Source organism: Chenopodium quinoa, unplaced genomic scaffold (genome assembly GCF_001683475.1).
Source record: "Chenopodium quinoa cultivar QQ74 unplaced genomic scaffold, ASM168347v1, whole genome shotgun sequence".
NCBI lineage: Eukaryota > Viridiplantae > Streptophyta > Magnoliopsida > Caryophyllales > Amaranthaceae > Chenopodium > Chenopodium quinoa.
Window position 1 is genome coordinate 6,116,790 of NW_018742390.1, and position 20,802 is coordinate 6,137,591.

General features: G+C 35.4%; 1 protein-coding gene across 1 annotated transcript; it reads right to left on the minus strand.

Moving 5' to 3' along the window:
• Positions 1 to 1,060: 1,060 nt before the first annotated feature.
• On the minus strand, positions 1,061 to 20,383 carry LOC110700366 (AUGMIN subunit 6-like). The gene is given in 14 exon segments (XM_021877896.1): positions 1,061 to 2,063; positions 7,765 to 8,042; positions 8,044 to 8,239; positions 8,355 to 8,598; positions 8,699 to 8,854; positions 11,833 to 11,955; positions 12,085 to 12,385; positions 12,465 to 12,525; positions 14,016 to 14,172; positions 14,254 to 14,379; positions 14,500 to 14,650; positions 19,784 to 19,878; positions 19,960 to 20,016; positions 20,104 to 20,383. Coding segments are annotated over 14 exon segments (2,202 nt in total). The 5' UTR covers positions 20,320 to 20,383; the 3' UTR covers positions 1,061 to 2,022.
• Between the last annotated feature and the right edge of the window lie 419 nt (positions 20,384 to 20,802).

Here is a 20,802-nt window from a genome sequence, read left to right on the forward strand (position 1 = left end):
TTGGCCATAACTTATTCATTATAACTCGGATTTGGGCTTGTAATATATCGTTGGAAGATATTTTAAAGCCCCATCCAAGTATTCAATCATTGGACCCTGATTATGGACCAAAATAAACTGGAATAAACGTTTTTATAAAAAGGACACGAAATGAATTATTTTGGGTTTAAAGGCACGAAAAGAGGAAAATAAGTTATGGTTTGGGGAAATGGGCTAGGAATTGGGTTGGTTTATGAAATGAAAATATGGATTTAAGCACTCCAAAAATTAAATACTCAACCTGACCAATAATGGCGGTGAAAGGTTGTTCATCATCGGGTTTGGTTTTGGGGAGACATTTTTAGGTGTCTACAAGGTTCAATCTCTTTTAGGTTGGATTTGTACCTTCATTCCCGAACTACCAGTCATGGTTCCAGACCTTTTGGAGTTAACGATCTCTTGGATCGTTAAGGGGTATAACCTTCACATCGTGAACGGTTTACAAGTTCCTAAAACTTGTTGGCGACTCTTTTGCTCTACCTTCTTTCCCTTTGGACGCCACCATGCTTAAGTGTATGATCACAGTGGGGTTCAAGTTTGGGGTAATGCTTGAAATATTCCCTACAGGTATTAGACTAAAACCGCTACTTAAGGAATACCGCTACTTAAACTAACGGTTTGTCTCTAAAGGAAAATATACCCCAAATGTATTCTCGAGCCTACGTGGACTGTATTTTTGTAATAAGTTTCATTCTAATGCAAAATCGTAAATAAGTTTTTAAAAAGCTATATTTTTGTAAATCATTCTATTTTTCGCCTATTCATGTGCTCATGCATAATTCATTCATATTATTCTTTCACAACTTCCGTCATCAATTTAATATATCAATATATAACCACTTCTTATTATACTACCTCCAATTCAAATTACTTGCAACTTTGGAATATTTTATATCTCACAAATAATACCTTCTAAGTTGCAAGTAATTTAGACTAGAGGTAGTACAAAGTATTTGTTAGAAGATGAGGGACTTTATTGCCAGCCAAAAAATAAATAAAAAACGTTGTACACAAAAGCTTCTTTTTTGGCAGTGGTTCATTGTGGGCTCGTCAAAAAATAAATCAATTTACATCTTGACGTTGTGTTGTAAAATCATTCTCAACAAAGATTATATTACAAGGACATACTCAAATATGCTTACAAAGAGAAGCAAAATGAAGAACTATATAGCAATGACCATTATTCTAATTGCAGACATCTTCGTGCCATCTTCAACATAACCCATGTTTGTTTAAACTAGCATCAGCAAAAGTGTAATAGGACACAAACTCCAGTAAAGTTACATTTCTAAACAAATGTTATACAATATATTCATACACAAGAAAAATTTGAAAGTAATATCATTATGCAACAGAATGGTGTACAAACATCATATAGACACAAACAGAAACCCAAAGCCAAGGCATCAAGCACGGTGAAGAATATGTTCTGAAACCAATAAACAGCCTAACTTTGATGATGTCCAGCTGTCTTATATCATCAAACCCGAAAGTTTCCACCCTAAAGGTAATCCATTATGAAAAATTGAACATCCTTACAAAAAAAACAAAATATGGCTCGCTCCATGTCTAGTCCATCTGCAAAACTTCAGTCAAACAAAAGCTAAACAACTATGCTGCATGATGGAAGATATCTGTAAATAATCCTCAGTGTCAAACCAACAATTAAAAGATATATCTGAATATGGTGCACCAGCTACCAGCTACAACTGTTAGGCTTTTACAACCATGTAACATATGTCAAAATTAACTAGGCTGACCCTATTGTTCCTTTGGTTTGCTTTATCGGGGTCATACTGATTAGCACTATAGGCAGACTTTGGGTTCTAATGAAACTTACATTCCCACATCTGTGGATTCATATCTTCACTAATTAGCATAATGTGCAGAAAAAAGTATTATCAACACTTCAACCGAACAGCATTCAGATGTAGGGATGAAACGACAGCATATTGAAGAACCACAAAACAGGATGACACCCATTTAATGATCCATCAAAGCAGCATCTGTTTCCGAAAGCGGTGCTGCATTAAATAACATGATCTCAAATTGTTAGAGGGCTTCTGGTACCAAGAGAGCATTTTTTGCACCATAGAGATAGAAAAGACAAATTTATATATGCTACAATGGAGATAATAATGGGAAAATTTGTCAATTACTACCTCAAATAAAGGTACCTAGTCAATTACTACCCTGAAAAAACAAAACTGATAACTACAACCTCAAAAGTCAAATATGTTGTTAATTGCTGCCCTTAAAAGTGATTAATTTGTACAAGTACTCTCTTCAACCATTTTCCGACAAATGAGCCTTTTTATGATGTCACTTATCATCTTAAATATATCATTTTAATCCCATTTTGTGACCTCTAAGTCACTTTATTAGTTGGAAAGCGTAATTTATGACTTCACTTATTAGCCGAACATGTATTTAATGGCACTTTAGTCCCAATTTAACTATTTATCAATCATTTTCCCCTTAGCTTTCATATAAATAGATTTAAAGCGATAAGTGACATCATAATTAGGCTAATTTGCCGAAAAATGGCTACAGGTAATAATCGTACAATTAATCACTTTAAAGGTGATAATTAGCAATTTTTATTTTTAAGAGTAGTAATTGACAAATTTCGTACAATCTACAATCAAGGAACCTTAAGAAACGAACTTATCATCACCTCCACCTTCACCACCCCACCCTTTCCCAAACTCCATCCCCCACTCATCCCACGGGGGGAAGGAAAGTAAAGGCCAAAACCCCTTATACTACCTCCGCTTCGGATTACTTGCAACAGTTTCCTTAAATGGGTGCTTCACATTATTTGCAACAACTTATTTTCTTTCCTTATTTAGTAAAGTTTTCCTACAAATTTACCAATTTACCCTTACTGTATTTTTTAAACACCTTATTACTACTCTTAATCTAATTTTGTTAAATTTAACTCCAATTTACTTTTTTTAACCACTCCCACCAAATTTACCCAATTTCTTTTAAATCCCCAATCCCCCAACTACCTTCATTCATTGCTTCAACATTCAATTCATCTTGAATATGGTTTAAGGCATTCAATTCTGGGTTTACTTTTCCCAGAATTCACACCCCTCAACCCTAATTGTTCATATACCCAATTCTCTCTCTCTCTCTCTCTCTCCCAGTGGTTTTGTTTCTCTCTCTTGTTCAACTGGTTTTTCTCCTTTCTCTCTCCTTCATCCTTGGTTTTTCCTCCTTTCTCTCTCCTTCATCCTTGGTTTTTCCCTCCCTGATACTTAATCTCACACTAAAAATGGCTTCTTCAGACGAAGAAAACCCATATCTTCAATGCTATGAGTCCCTTTCTGCTGCTACTAGGCTCTCTTCTCCTCGTCCTTCCTTTACGAGGTACATTCCTCGATGTGGTACGGGTGAGATGAAACCTCTTCGAAGAGCTTCAATCATAGCTCGAAGGAGGATCAGGGGGGCTAAACTCGTGGAGTACATCTCCAGTGACGAGGAGGAGAAAGTGGTGAAGCCTAAGCGATCTAAAAAAGTAAATCCCCCTTTTGTGGCTGCAGCTGCATATCTGGCTGAAACCCCTGCAACGGTGATAGATCTGGTCGAAACCCCTGTTGCGGTGGTCAATGTCAATCCTCCTTTGGCTGTTGTCCCTGTTGAACCTGTTGTTGTGGTTCCAGACACTGGAACTGAGTCTCAACCCATGGAGCTGACTGCGGAGGAGGTCCTACTTCTGGTGCGAAGCGCATCAGATCTGCCTAATGGTCTTGAGCCAGATGATGTGTACATGGCTTATCTTCAGATCTACTACCCCCAGTACTACATTCCCCCAAATTAATGGGGCAGCGTAAACTCTTAAACCCTTTTAATTTAATTTTTTGTAGCTTATTTATGATTTCCTTATGTTGGTGGGTGTTGATTGTTGGCTATGTTCCCTGTTTGAGTCCTGTTTTTGTTATTGATCTTATTCTGGATTTGATTTGTTGCCTTGGATTGAAGTTGTGGTGTTGTTGGTGTTCATACATGGCTATGTTCCCTTCATGGAGTCCTGTTTTTGAGTTTGATCTGTATAAGATGCATGTTTGGTTGCTTGAATACAAGTTAGTACTCTGTTTCTTGTGTATGTTGGTTTGGGACTTAGTTACTTGTTTGAAGTTGTAAATGCAGCCTTGTGAAGTGACTGATGCTTGTGACATATGAATCCCATTGGTGTGCCCCTATTAGATGCATTTAGTCCCCCCCCCCCTTTCATATGCATCAGTGTTATTATGTTTCAAATGATGAAGGGACTCAACTGATAGCTTATTGTTCAGTGTGGAGGCTCTAGTGACTTCTTTTGAGGTTGTTGTTGAGGTGCCCACTGTCAAGATTGCTTTGAATGAAAAAACACCCTGTCTGATGGAATTTGTTAGCATTTTCATTCAATCAAAAACATGTGAAGCTTACAAAAGTTAGGACACTAATCCTTTAAGCCCTAATACATGACTGCCTAGAAATGAGGACTAAGAATTTACCAAAATACACATAACCAATACTTAAACTAAAACAAAAAAAAAAAGTTTAGGCTTGCATGGTTATGTGTGGCAGTCTATGAGTCCCAAAAGCATATTCACTGTCCCTTGCTTACTTAGTCTGCATCTACCTCCATGTTGGCATCTTGTTGTTGGTTGCTTGTTGTTGGCACTTCAATTGTGTACAGATAATGCACCACTGTGTTCAAAAGCTCTATGTCCACTTATAGGAAGTCTGGTAGTTGCCCTAGACTGTCCAAATGTCTCTTTTTCATGTGTGGTGGAAGTCTGGTAGTTGCCCTAGACTGTCCAAATGTCTCTTTTTCATGTGTGGTGGAACAAAGTTGTTGTTGCCCTTCCTTTCTAGTATTTCAAGCATGACTGTAGGATAATCCATGTATACTTGTTCACTGTTGGATCAAATTCCTCCCAAGCTTATTTCACCCTTTCTAGTAATTCATTAAGGTTTTTGGGGAAAGACTGATACTGAATGGACTGTATGACCCTAAATAGACCTAAATCCAAGACATTTAAGTCTGGACTTTGTGTTGGTTGCTAGACAAACTCAATGTTGAACCCATATGCTTGACGTGCTTATGTGAATTCTGTATCCTTAGGGACTTGGTGTGGCCTAGCATTATCCCACTGTATTAGGATACCCTTTGGTAAATGGGGGGGCCATTTCTCATGTATAGCTAGAATTACATGGTTGAGTAGCATGTCCCTTATAGCATCCTTGTTCACAGACTGGACAGCCTTAGTTTCCAATGTTCCCTTGGCTCTGTTCTTGCTTGTCTTCTTTGCTATCTCATACTTGACAAAACGAAACAACCCAAACTTCCCATCATGCAAGAGATTCTTGTTTTCATCATAGAGTGGCTTCCTAACCATGCCCATGAACATAGCCTTCAATTTAAACCTCCTAGTTGAGCTCTATATGGGTTGTCTTCATTTGGTAGCAGATAAAATGTTCTTGTTTCTGGGTTCAAGTAGAACCACTTTTCATCAATGTGTATTGTGTGCTTCATATCTCTGCAAGTTGGATCCCCAACAGATAGAACAGGGTAAACATAGCTTAAAACCCACTTAAGTCTTGCAATTTTGTGATTATCTGTGAGTGTTGGGTGATTAGTTGATGTGTGTGTTCTAAATCTACCTTTTTTCTTTAATCTGTGTATCACTGAGGAAGACTCATGAAGGGCAGCACCATAGCTCCTTTCAATGGTCCTCCTCTTATACAGAGGGACAGACACTAACCACTCATCAGAATATTCTTTGGGTTTAGGCCCTGTTTTACCTAATTTTTTAGTTCTAACATCAATAGCAGTCCCCTCCCCTAAATGTTTTTTTAATTACCTAGAACTATCTAGTTGTTCATCTGTGAACATTGCGTTTTCTGGCCATTTTGGATAAAAATCCAAATGGTAATGAGTCCCCTTCTATGTTCACCAAAATTTCATCAACTAGTTGTCTCTAGTTCTCTGTTTGCCCTTCTGCCATCATCTGCTTCTTCATTTGGAGTCCCCTCCTGTTTGTGTATCATCAAGATCTGCATCATACCCACCATCTTGTTTGTTCACCATTCTGTTGCTCAGTTTCCATTTCTGATTCTTCATGGACTGAATCATGAAGTCCCATGTTGTTGTAGTCCCATTGTTGTTGTTCATCTTCATACAATTGATGCATGCCATAAAAATCAGATTTAAAGAATTCCAAGAGTCCCCTTTTTTTTTTTTTTTTGTTGCAGAGCTAGTGAAGGTGATGAAGTGGCGGCTGTGGGTTTTTTTAGCGGTCTTTAATGGAGCCTAATTCAGTAAATATGGATGCTGCTGGAACTAACTCATCACTTAGAATTAGGATTATTAACAACTAATCTTAGTGAAGTTGTAATTTACTAGGGCTGCCTGTATTTTGTGAAGTTAAATACTGTTGGTTTTTGTGAAAAACAGTTGGATATTATCAACCCCCCCCCCCCATATTATCCCATCTGAAATGAAGTGAAAAAAAGATGGGTTTATTTGGAGGGGTGACCTCTTTATAAAGAGGTCATTTTGTTTGATTTAAATGAAAAAATTTGAATTTGGGTGAATGTTTAAATTTTCGTGGAAAAATTAAGAGGGAAAAACAAAGTTCCCAAAACAAGTGGGAAACTTGTTGTAAAGTCTAGAAAAAAAAAGGGGGGGGGGGGGGGAAGACCCACTAAAAAGATTCCCCCCACATGCAACCAAAAAGTAAAGAAGGGACCACTTGCTTTCCCTCCATTTTATCTCTCCTAATACTATAACCACCCCTTAATTAACTACACTTCAATCTTTTGCCTCGGCCTCCGCAAACTTGTACTTTGTTGCAAGTAACTCGAAGCGGAGATGGTATATACGAAGTATTATGCAATGTTACCTAAATTGATGAACCCTTAAGGAGCTTGATAACATGATATAAAGGGTTCGGATCCAATGAAAAAGATGAGAAGGATAAATGTTCATATTTTTTCTTCATTAGATGTGCAAATTTGATTTTTGAGCTAACAAAAAATTTCAATATTCTGGAAAGAACAGAAAATGTGCACATAATGTACAAATTTTATGCACGTCAAATTTGTGTTGATTTTTTTGCACATTTGATTCAAAATATATGCACATTTAGTATAAAGATTATACACATAAAATACTTCTCATTTTTAAGGAGCTTCTCAATTGACCCTAAATCATAAATTACGTCTTTCAGTTGATAAATTATTTAATAGGTCACCAAAATAAATGACAAGGGTAGTAAATCTTACAAATTAATTACTTATTTAAAGGCAATATTTAACTTTTTTTATTTTTAGGGTAGTAACTGACAAGACGCTATTTTTAAGGTAGTAATTCACAAATTTTCCAATATAATAAGAGACTGTTGTAGAGGATAATTTAGGAGACCCGTAATTGATACAAAATGAAGGTTCATCAAGTGTCAAAAGTTCCAACAATTTTCTCAGCCAAAATGATGAGAGACTTTAGTAGCATGTAGACTTAAAAATTGAAGATTGCTCATATACACAAAAGGGTATGGCAGAAGACGTACAACTTCCTTTGAGATATGTATTGCACATACTAACTGAACAAAGTACGTACATGTATGAAAATATGAAACAAACCATTGATACCAGGAAATATATTTGAATAGGAGAAAATCATTAGGAAGAAAGATGAAACAAATCTTTCAGCAAACCAAAAATACATACCTAGTAAATCTTCATATGCATCTGCTAGCAATGATGTTTCCATAAGTAAAGGTGGAGAGAAGACTTGATCCGGCGCCTCATCAAGGTCATAAAAAGATGTTTGCGATTCAGAAGCTGCATAATTTGAACAGGAAGCAGACAGAAACCCATTTACTCGATCATACTCTGAAAGTGAATCAAACTCATTAAAAGCATCTGATACTTCATCAAACTTTTTGCCTCCACAATTGTCAACAATAGAATTCCCAAGTAACAAGGACTCGGCTTCAGAAAAAAAATCGGTTATTCCTAACTGAAGATCCCCTCTGTTCGACACCCACAGAAGGAATTCCAGCAGTTGAAAGAGGAACAAAGAAGTGCTCTGAACCATCTTCTGAGTGGCTATCACGTGATGATTCATAATCACATGATTTTGTAGCCAAAGCTGCTTCTCGGACTGACCGCTTAAACTTCTGGACATATAAAGACTCTGAATCTGCAGAAGTAAATTATTCAGATATAGGCCATATTAGATAGCAGAAATCAAAAACAGAAACAACAATATAAAATAAATAAATAAAATAAAATAAAATAAAAGACTTGCTGCAAACCTTGTGGCAGAATATCCATTGCATTATTCAAAAAAGCACTATCAATACTCTTCCTTTCAGATAAATTATCTCCATGGTTGACAGGAGAAGTAAAACTTTTTTGTAAATTTCCCCCTCTCGCTGTTGAGTTTGGCGTAAGATTGAACAATGGAGGAAGCTTTAAAGTAGGGCTTGCAACTGCCTTCTCAAATTGAACATTGGACATTTTTGACGTAACTTCAGCAGTATCATCACTTTTACCAATCTTAATAAAGAAAAAGTACAAAGAATCAAACATTAAAACATCTAAGCTTAAATCAGCTTCTTTAACATATACTGGGAAACCAAAACAAAATTACCATTACCTTCCCACTGCTTTGAGCTTGCATAGGCAAACTAGACTGGCCAGGACATTTATTCATTAAAGGAAGGCTGGAAGAAACAGTGTTAACTTCTTCTGTGAGTTCTTCTATCGAATTTTGAATAGCAGGCGCAACTTCCTTAAGTTGATTTATTAAAACCTGACAATCATGGTACCTTAATTTAAATATATTACTTTTAATATTAACCAGATGTCCAACAAAATGAACAGAACAACTAGGTCAACTGTTTTTGCGACGATGAATCCAAGTCACAACCCTATAAGAGATAAATGAATCTTTATCTGAAAAACAATAATACACTTTCTTCTAAATGCAAACTAAGAAAATGGGATGGCATAATATTAGCTAAGAAAATGGGATGCATGCTTATTATACAAACAGGGGGCTATATAACTAAAGCAGGATTGACAAGAATAGTGTATTACTCGTAACATTAAGTCATTAACTAATACCAAATCTCAAGTCATCTTTATCTTTATTGCCTTCTCTCAAAGACTAGGTACCACCCTATTCGGATGGAGGCTAAAAACAACCATGTCAAATTGGTAAACTGAAGAGACCCCTTCATTCTTGCAAATATGACTTTGCCAAAATTGGGTATACACTTTAATTGAAATGTTCTCGCAGAGAAAAGATCTCTAGTCACGGTTGGTCATTGAAATGTTCTCACATAGAAATGATCTCGCCGCAGTGGTCAAAATTATAATTATCATTACTGTTCTATAGTATTTGAGTATTTATAAGTCAATGCTTTATAAAACGGAAAAATAGAAACATTTCTAGTTAAATATTCACAACTAGAAATTAGGCAGAGATAAACCTTCTTGATACAATACTTGACTTGAGCATGGAGATCAAGGGAACTTCTGTAGTAAGAAAATATATACAAACTCTTTGGATGCAAAAATAAAAATATATATCACAGTCGGTTAATTGGTATATTTTAATGCTTATCCACTAAGTGGGTCTGTTTTCTAATATTATGGGCCGGCTAAAACTAAAAAAAGAGATTTCGTAAGAGTGCTTGAATCCATTTGACAAGAGATGGGTTGCAGCTTATTGTTTAGAACGGTATTTCGAAATTCTCAATGAGTTTCATGAAAAGGAAGCCATGGAAAAGGTTTATACGCCACATCGCCACTTTTTCAATCCCAATCACAAGCACATTTACAAGTCTTTGTCCAACAGAGGAAAAGTCAATAAGCTAAATGGTGGGTGAATCTAAGGAGGCATACTTAGCACTTTATTAACAAAAATTGAATGCATCTTTCCAAATTTGAAACTAATTAACCAAGCTTGTATCTCTATTCAAGTTGCGTTTCAAAGAATTTTAATGGTAACTTATAAGCTCCAATGGTCTGACTCAAAATCACGTCAATATTTAGAGACAAAATGTCCACTGGTGACTCCATAATTCCATTTTGGATACTCCTTTCACCATCATACCCATAGTACTCCACAATATTTACACATTTTCACACTCTCTTACATTATCTGACACCACCCACCTTCTTTCTTTCTCTCTCATATACGCATACACACACTCAGAGTTTATCTTACACCCACAACCTTTTTACTTTTTCTTACACCCCGTCATCTTTTTCAAAGTTTTCATAAACTAGGTATCTGGAATAAGCAAGTCAAACAAATAAAAAGTATAGGTAGTACACTGTACATAAACAATTTCCATTTTGTAGAAAGAGAGCTATTTTAAAAAGTTCTGAAATTTATTAAGTGTTCTTACTAATCCTAACACATCCAATGGAGGGCTTCTTTCGACATAAATCTTGGTTCCCTATTTGAGTCCTCCATTGGAGAAGCTCAATGTTTTTACTTTTTCTTGTCCTTCGTTTCTTTTTAGTTGACACTTATTTTGACTTTGGACACTATTTACACAGGTAACTTTGACCTTTTTTTTTTTTATTTATTTTTTAAAAATAAAGTCATTGCCTGGTCTTGTTAAATTTGTCTAAATGTATAAATATAAGCCTTTAATTTTTACTTTTTGACGATTGAAGATATTTATGTTTGAAATCATACAATAGCAAACTTGCCTAAAGAAATGTGTCAATTAAAATGAACCAATTAATACATATAAAACTAAAAAAAAGTATTTATATTGAGAAAGAAAACAGTGTTGATGTGATGGATAGAGTAACGTTAATATGAATGGAAAATGAGGAAATAAATATTACCTCCGTTTTTTTAGTTGACACGTATTCTTTTTTGGGAAGTTTTTTTAAGTTGACACGTTTCTATTTTGGACATATTTTCTATTATGAATGGTCAATTGTACCCTTACCTCTCTCCTGCTCATATCTGATTATTAGACCAATCTCTCTCCTCTCTCTATCACCTCCTCCTGACCCAATGAACACACCAACCACATGGCCACATACTAGTATCATACCTCATCACCATCCCCACCACCACCACTCGTCAGTCGTCACCTCTTTCTCTCTTCTTCCTCCGCCTTCAATAAATCAAAAAACCCTCAAATCATCGAACCCACTAGATTAAGATCTCTATTTCATCAATCATGTCGTTGGCGGGACTAGTAATTTCATCCCCACATAACAAACTAACAAGGTGAAGATTTGGGATTCTTTGATTCAACTTTTTATATTGAATTACTTGAACTTTGATTGCAGCATCATATTTGTCATCCTTCGTCATCGTCGTCTACTTCTTCTAGCACGGGGTATTTGAGAATTGAGATCTAAAGCCCCTAAAGGTAATAGCAGTTATTGGGCTGTGAATGCTTTTGAATTTTTAGATACTTATTAAGGTTGAGTAATTTTGTGGGTTTTACGTGATGAAGGTAGTGACGAAGGTGAGGCGGTGCCGGAGAAGTACGTCTGGCCGATCTGGGTGGTGGCGATGGTGGTGGTGGAGTAGAATTAGTAGATAACTAGATATAGGTGTGGAGTTGGGGTGGGCTGGTGGTGGCTCATATGCCTTTCACATGTCTATCTCACTTCTCCTAAATATGTGTGCCTAAATCAAACGTGTCAACTAAATGGAAACAGAGGAAGTAGATTAGAGGGGAAAGAAAAAGTGGGAACTTTAATTTGGACCGAGTCACCAAATTACTAACAGGCCCATGAATACTACACCTGTATACTGGCCAAGTGTTGTCGATGTTCAACCAGGGTTGTTGCCAAACATTCAGCATGACCAGTTCCACCAACTTGTGTGCTTCGAAGAATTTCTGGACCCTCTCCATCATTAGCTTTTGCCTGCAGCATACAATATAGTTAGAAAATACCCAATAATAGTCGTACCAAATGTTCAAAGACAAATTTTACCAAGATTGACATTTTTTATCGTAAATTTAATGTAAGACAACATTAAATTAAAAAGTATACCAACTGAAGTGATTGCTTATGGATTCGTTGTAAAGCATGTGTCCAGCGCCTAAGAATCTCCGCAACATCAACAGTGGGATTCCCTCTTCCACTTCTGTCGTCCACTCGGCCTTCTTCATTTGTTTGTGAATGGGAAGAATCCACACTTGTTCTTGGCATGTCTCTGTTCAAATTGGCAGATGACCCATCAACCAGCTCTTTCTTATCTGGATGAGCTGTAGCTTGGTCACCAAGCTTCCCTAACAAGACCTGTGAGCTTTGATCCACACCAGCAAGTAAAGCTGAACCAGAGATGCGATACCTAAATAACTCATAAATCAGTGCAATTCTTCAGACACTAGAGCACCTAATCAATAATGATTGCAAAGAACCAAATATACCTGTGCTCTCGATGGGCTATTAGATCTTCTATAGGCCCTGAAGCAAGTACTTCATGCTGACCTGACGACAGTAACAATGTTATAACATCAAGTGTGTTGTTTATTTTATTTTTTTGGGTGAAAATTCAAAATCAATTGTTCTTGACACAGCAGATCAATTTTTTTTTTTAAATGCAGCATATAAGGTGATTATGATATAGCAGAACATTACCTCCATCGAAGTTAAGTAAACCTCATAGAACTTGCTAAAGCCAATAAGAGTCATACATATTTGAGAGTTGAAAAGAAAATATTTGAAATTAGACAGACAACATGAAAAGATGCAGCACTAGCGTAAGGTAACATAGCACAATATTGATTAAAGCGAAAAGATATTAGCCATCAAGATGATTTCTGTTCTAATATTGCTATGCGGATAAAATCATAGATTTAAATACAGAGAACTGAAAGCATTAACTGACATAGAAGAAGGAAATATGAAGTGGCCTCGCAGGTATGCAGGCGTTTGGGGGTGGGGGGTATTATGTCCCAAGGAAAGCACATTAATAGCATATGACAAATTGAATTCCCCATGAGCTATGCAACATGAAATGCTGCAAATTAGGTAATCATGCTACCGATTAATGCTTCTAGTGAGCAATATATTATATCAATATAAATCAGAGTTGTGTTTTTAATTGAAATTTATGTACACCTGTTAAGAACCACAATTTTTTTTAAAAATAGTCCACTTCCATACAAGGAGAAGACTAATGGAGTACTTTTTAAACTAGCCACTTTGAAGGTATGGCATGAGCTTAATGCTTAGAAGAGAGCAATTATATCAAAACTGAATTTTAAATTAGTAACAAGTGCATGTTAGTAATTCTTACTTATAAATATTAGCATACAAACATCATTTAGATATTGTTGTAGAAAGAGTAAGGTGTGTTCTGTCAAATAAGTTACAGGGTTAATCACGTCTAATCAGGGCTAATCGGGTCCTATCAGGTGTACATATAACATGAAAATAAGGTCTAATTAAGTCCAATAAGATAAATTCAGGTCAACAGAACAAGCCCCTAATCAATATCACACAAAAGATTCAGAGGGCTAATTCTACTGACTACTTCCTCCGTTCCTTAAATATTTGCAACATGGGGATGGGACACAAATTTTAAGAAGAGGAGAGAGGAATAAACCATGTGCTGAGGAGAGAGAAAGAGTGAAAACGTGTGCAAATAGGCAATTTTTGCAATATTTGTGAAACTTCCTAAAATGGTAATTATTGCAATATTTATGGCACGGAGGAAGTATTTTATATACAGAATATAATATGATCTTAGACAGGACATCATGTTATAAAATGTTTTCCTTCTGCAAAGCTAAATCAACAATTTAACAAGAATTCAATATTTGCCTAAAAATACAGAAGTCTTATTTCCAAGGGAACACAAGATAGGGAATATTTGACGATAAGCCATGTAAATCTCAATTCAAGCATAGCAAAAGACATATAAAGAAGCACATACAGAAATTAGATGAAAATATATTCACAGTAGCTCCACTTACTCTTACGAGATAATAAGGACTCCCATAATCGAGTAGCCTTAGAAACCAAATGAGAACTTTGACTTGAACCAGAAGCACGTTCATCCCATATTTCAGCCTCCATCTTGGCTTTGTTTCTCAAATCCTGAAGCTTTTCAAGCTCTTGTTGCAGATAGGCCTAAACCAGCAAATTGAAAGAAAATGAGTTTTTGTAATTTTAAGATGGCCTCCAAGTGTTTCATATAATAGAAATTCGTACCTCTTCTGCGCAGAGACCCCGATACTCTGCAGTCATCTCATGAGCCAAACCTGACCACATCACCTGCCTCTGGACAGCAGTTTCTGCATTTTTCAGGAATCGCTGTCGTTCAAGAGCTATCCTGGCCTAATGAAATGAGGGGTGTCATATCCACCACTCAGGTAAATTACATATTCGCTTACACCAACGAATATCCTAGGCACTAGAGTTAAGCATGACAGAAAAGCATATATATTACAAAGATACCTTGGTCACAGGAAGTAGTGCAGCAGCATGAGAAAATGCCACATCAGTTAGGGAACTGGGCAATGCATTAGAAGCAACGTCAGCTGGAAAAGTTCGTCGATGAACCTCACGTAAAGCATGCAAAGAAAGTTGCCATAATAATTCAACGAATCTGAAATCATACACAAAGCCAAAAAATAATGATAAATAAATAAATTCAGTTATCTAATAACTGAAGGGCATAACTGAGAACAGACCAAGAAGAGCCTCCACCACCCAGACATAAGGAAAAAAAAAAAGGCACTAGGAAAATAGCACAAAACAATAGTGCCCTTTTCTGCATCATAAAAATACAAAGCCGTGCAATACTAGGAGGCAATGAGGGTTTCAAGTTTAAGTCCAAAACTTCTTAAACCAAATATATCAAATTTGTAAGGAACTGCACACAATTGAAATAATAGATCCTTAAGAAGTGTAAATTGAGATAAGAGCAAAGACTTTTTAGCAAACAATTCTCTAAGCATGCACAGAAAGTTGCCATGGCAGTTTGCTAAAGCAGCAGTTACTGAAAAAAAAATCCATACTCCACCAATTGAAGAGCTAAGACAAACCAAATAAGTTTCCAACCCAATCAGAAAAAAGCAAGTTATAAGGTGCAAACCCACTAGATACTATGGAATTGATAATTATATACAGGAAAATTCTAACAAACAAGGAGCATAGCTATGATTTGTAGATCTTTATACTCTAAAATTTACGTTTCCATTTGAGAGGATAAAAAAAAATAAAAAATAAAAAAAAAAAAGGTCTGACGGAGCAAGTACAAAAGGGTGTACGCCTATTTACAAGAGGGGGACATGTAATAGTAAATGGGCTAAATTAATTGAAGTTTGCTAATTTCTGATACCCTTTTGTTATTATCACATGTACCCCTCAATAATAACTCAAAGCAAGATTTAAAGTTGATTAAAAAGAGATTAGTTAGGAAGGTTTTTCCGCCAGGGTGACCCAAAATTATAGTCCAACATTAAAAATAACAAAGCCTCTACACATCTTTGTTACAAATTATACCACTTCTCCATCGTTAGATCAATTAAGGAACATACCACTTCTCCATTGCTAGATCTATGCACCACGCATCTAAGGACTCCTACATCAAAATCTCTAACGATTGGGAAAATTGATTTAGCAAAAGATGTAGACATGAGAGGATATTAAAATGTCAAGGTTGTGAAATCCTCGAAAGTGTTAGGGTATTTGCTAGGTGTTCGGCCCTCTGTTACGAACGAATGAACGCTTGTATATATAGATGCAAAATTAGAGTTTACAAGTCATCAAGCTCCGCCACTTACGAGGATGTTGCGCGTAGACCTTGAGGTCACACGCAACACCTACATGCAAGGATGAAACTCGTGCTCAAAGCATCTATCGTTTTATATATTTATTTATTTTTATCCGAGATTTTTTTTTTTTGTTGTTGATGATGCTCAAGGTAGAGAGGAATACTAAAAGAGCTGGAAGCTGATGGTGTTGATACTTCTTTCTTAGTTGTAAGCTTATTATTTTGCTACTTTTCAATTTCTTAAATCGAGTGTTCTGGCAGTAACATAGCTGCATATAAAAAAAAGAGTCCCATATCAATAAGGGCAGTTGGATTTCATAGCTTAATAAGAAGGGTCAATGGGTACATGATTTACATATTTCGTTGGCTATACAGATTGAAGCTGATATAAATTTTATTTTTCTGTTATTAATTGTTACTGACTTTTTCTAAATCACAATTTTGCTTGCTTACACTCCACCAGTGGGTTAGTGGGTTTTCCGCTGGAGGAGGGTTACGGTAGGCAGTGATAGCCAAATGTAAAACTTTGTCGCATCGTTTAACATGAGCCACAATGATTGAGAGTAGTACTATGATGGGTGACCTCCTAGGAAGTCAAGTTCTCATGTTAGTTCATGTAGTTGACCCCGCTTATGAGATTAAGGCGTTCAAGAAGATCTTTTTTTAATTTATTGGATATTCTAAGATATATGCGCGTGATCTAACATTCACAGTTGCGCTTGACATTTATGTGCAACCTTGATTCCGCAAGCAAGCGTAAAGCAAGGTGATGTATTTAAACAAGCTTTTATACATTATTAACGGCTGCCTAATATGTGGTAATGTATTCTAAGCCTAATTAATAAACAGAGTTGGTTCATTTAGGGATAAATAATCTATTTAGGCTTAATCTCTACCTTCACATTCCATAGTTCATAGAAATATAGCGTCGATCCAGGAAGAAGTCAATTCATGTCTCATCATCGCAATATTTGTTAGGTTAGCGGCCAAAAACAAAAGTCTACGTTTCATAATAGACTTAACACTATCTCAATTCTTATCGATTGCCAATGCCACCCCTTAATGAAATAGCTAAAGTTCTCCCATGAAGACTATTTGTACTCTGATTTTCATAAAAGCTTGGGATCCTATCCTCTTCATTGTTTCAGAATAATCAACATGATTGAAACACCATTAGGTTGTGTTTGGGAAGATAGATTTCATTTCAAATGCATCATTTGAATTATTGAATTTGAGTATTTCAAAAGACATGGTTTACCTTGTCATTTGAAATCCTTACCTTCATGGGTTATTACTTGGTAGTTGTATAATTTGGGCAAATTCCTCATTTGAAATTCTTTGACATCCAAACACTATAACTGTCCCAATTCCGAAATTTCAAATGAAATTCTAGAATCCAAACACACCATTAAGGAATTTCCACGTTGTGATACCCAAGACAGTGAGAGAAATGCTACAAATGAACTTATCTCAAAACTTGACAAGAAGGTTAGAGCTATAAGAAGAGGTGTACAGAATTTGATAGATTGCTAATTGAAGTTACTACACCCCTAAAGAGACACCTACTAGCATACACATCCTAAAGCAATATAAACAAAATTAATTGCATCTGAACTATGTTTTTTCAAGTAAAATTTTTAAACATCACAAATTTACCTTGACAAGAAATCTATTCAAGTAAAGGCATTGTCGTCAAAGGATATTTTTACATTCCATAGCTCAAATTTTTATAAAAATTGAGATATAATAAAATGATGTCATCAAAGTAGAAAAATAATCACCAAGTAATGCGAAGAATCTTCATCTAACCACTCGGAGGAAAACCATAACAAACCAAGGCTGTGCAAGTGTACAATCTCAATGCTTTAACAAAAAGTATTTGAAGCAACTTGATGCAAGATTATAAATGTAGCATTTTGGTTAGTTCTAATATACAATAGAGCTCTATCTTATTAATGTGAGTCTGATGTTCGATTCATACATTGTCAACTAGACAATATTGTGATTTAATCTTGATTATTTCCATATAAATAGTCAAAAATTATATAGATTACATAATATCACCAATCTAAATAAGGGATGGCAAAAGGTCTTCGTGGAAAAATAAACAAGCTTAACAAATCAGGTTTTAATCATTGTTACTTAACAAAGTATATAATTGTGCACATCCTATATTAAACTCCTGGATACACCAATGCCACTCGAGCAACCATTTACTATGTTAAGTTGCACGATAAAGTGTTCATTTGGAGGTGTAAGAATCATATTCTAAGTTCAAACCACATAAAACACAATATCTATATTATAATTGTAGAGACACTTTTCACCAAAATCCTCCAAAACCCAAATGCTCAACTCTCATGCATTTAAGGTTTTTTTTATAAAAAAAATAAAAAATAAAAATAACTACCTATCCAACAACTTTATTTTTATTTATTTTTTGTCTTTTTTTTTAAAAAAAAAAACAATAACTACCCATCCAATATTTCCTTTTTGTTTTTTTTCAAGAAACTACTACTAACATTTAACTTTATGTTTTTTTCTTGGTACGTAGTATAATATATGACATGCATTAGCACGAGTATACAGTTTCTTTATCAACAATTCACTATAACACTCAAAATCCCCAACATTTCACTTTTTTTAAAACAATATGTACTAACATTTCACTTTGTTTTACGAGTATTTTTTGGTACATAGTATAATATATGTCATGCATTAGCACGAATATACAGTTCCTTTATCAACAATTCACTGTAGTACTCTAAATCCCCAACCCTTCAATTATATGCATTTTTTTAGGCACTACCCTCTCTAAACAATTTCCACTTCTCTTATCATCAAAAAAAAAGTACAACACGTAATTGCGCAACTGGCCTCGCCGAATAACTTTTTGCAACAAATTAAAGTATATAACTCTTAGAGCAAGACATGCACTAACCAATATGACACTACCCGAGTAACCCCTATAACACTAAACGGGTAACCTCTAAAAATTTGACAATGTAAACCCCGTAATATCTAGCTACATTGCGTTGTCACCGACATAAAAGAGTAAGACCCTGTTTTTTTAGCTTCTAAGCAAAGCAGGGAATATCATATGCAGAGCAGATGTCAGCACGACAGAACAAGTGTCAGCACATTGTTAATACGATTATTAATACTCACTAGAGCAAAGCTAAACAGGGTTCAACAGAGTCGACCAGTCCAAAACCGACCATTACAGCTCAAGTATAAGTTATAACATCAAGATCAACTTTCCATATTTTAAATATATTTTTTCTAATATATCTCGTGCATTTTGCACGGGTACACTCTAGTATCCTTACAAGCACAGCTTATCCTTGGTACTTTTGAGCACTCCAATAAGTAAGAGCAAACCAATACTCCCAATGCACAACCAGCTCCTCCCCTATTATAGCGTATAACCTCACATTGTACGAAGTAAGCAAGAACGACACAATGGCAGCTTGACTCAATAAACAACTTCTAGTGAGAGCTAGCATTTGCTTTATTACATTAAAACTTACATATTGTTAGAATCTGGACAAAAGCCTTTCAAATGAAATTGGTGACTAGAAGAACATAGAAAATGAGTAGGCAAGAAAGAAGAACATAAACTATCATCTTATTAAAAAGGATTGAACCCATTGCCTTTGACTCAAATTCAACATTTTACTATCTAGAGTCTCTTACTTTTGTGCTATGTAGAGATTTTAGAACAAATAAATCAAAAAACTGAAAGTGACAGGATAATTCAACCTATACTTTAAATTTTCGGTTCATTTTTTTGAAAAACCACAAATTAAACACTGATGTATGTACCATTAATCCGAAATTGTGATTCGTACTGTAATGATCATTTTCTCCCAAAAACACATTTACAAGAGCAAAATTCAAAATTCAAAAAAAAAAAGAAAAAAAAAAGAAAAGTACGAGTATGAAAAAGAATTGGCCACCAACCTGGGTCCACAACATGTTGCAAGAGACGAAACCCTTGAATTACTCCTGGGAAGAGCACCTTGAGATTCAAGTTCACTAATAATCCCTTGAACAACCTGTGAAACAATTCCGATCGTTCACAATTCCAAATCAAAACAAATAAATAAATAAATAAATAAATAACTAGAATCAATCACCTTACGAAAATCGCGAGACTGAGCAGAATCGAAAATCGGCCAAACCTTGTCAAAATCCTAACAAAACAAAACAAAATTAGGCAAAATAAAGAAGAAATAATAAAGTTTAAAAAAAAAAAAAAAAGAGGAATATTGATTTAGAACCTTGGCAGATTGAGCAGGACCTCGGAGAGAAGAAAGGATGAAGTAGAGAAGTTGTTCGCCAAGTTTAGGATTGGAATGCCGGAAAAGACCAACACGAGGAGTAGTGTTGGAAGGAGCAAGACCGATGATGGATGGATCGAGGCCTAAGAGCAAACAATTAGTGTACATTGCGCTTTCTAGCTCTATTTCTCTCTCTTTCTCTCTGTCCATCGTCATTTACCCCTCTCCTCTCTCCTCTCTGTTAGTGTTGATTTTGAATTTTTGGAATTTGTTTTGGGTTTTTCAAAAATTTAAGGAGCTTGGGACACGATCACATTTAAATAATAACCATGTGTCCTTCTCACACCATGGTACCATCTAAATTCCGCATCATATAATTTCACTAATATATAAATTGGCCAATTAGCCAAATGGTATAAAAGTTAGCACCCTTATAACATATTGGTATAAAAGTTAGCACCCTTATAACATATTGGTATAAAATTTAGCAATTTGTGACAAATTGGTATAAAAGTTAGCCACCAGCGACATATTAGCATAAAGTTTAACAAATTGCGACAAACTGGTATAAAAATTAACAAGCTGTGACATTTCACCCTTCTTTTCTTGCCGAATGAGTTTTTTTTTAAATAAAAAAATAAATAAATTTGTTGTTAATTCTCATTTTATGATAAATAATTCTCTCCTTCATGCTCATTC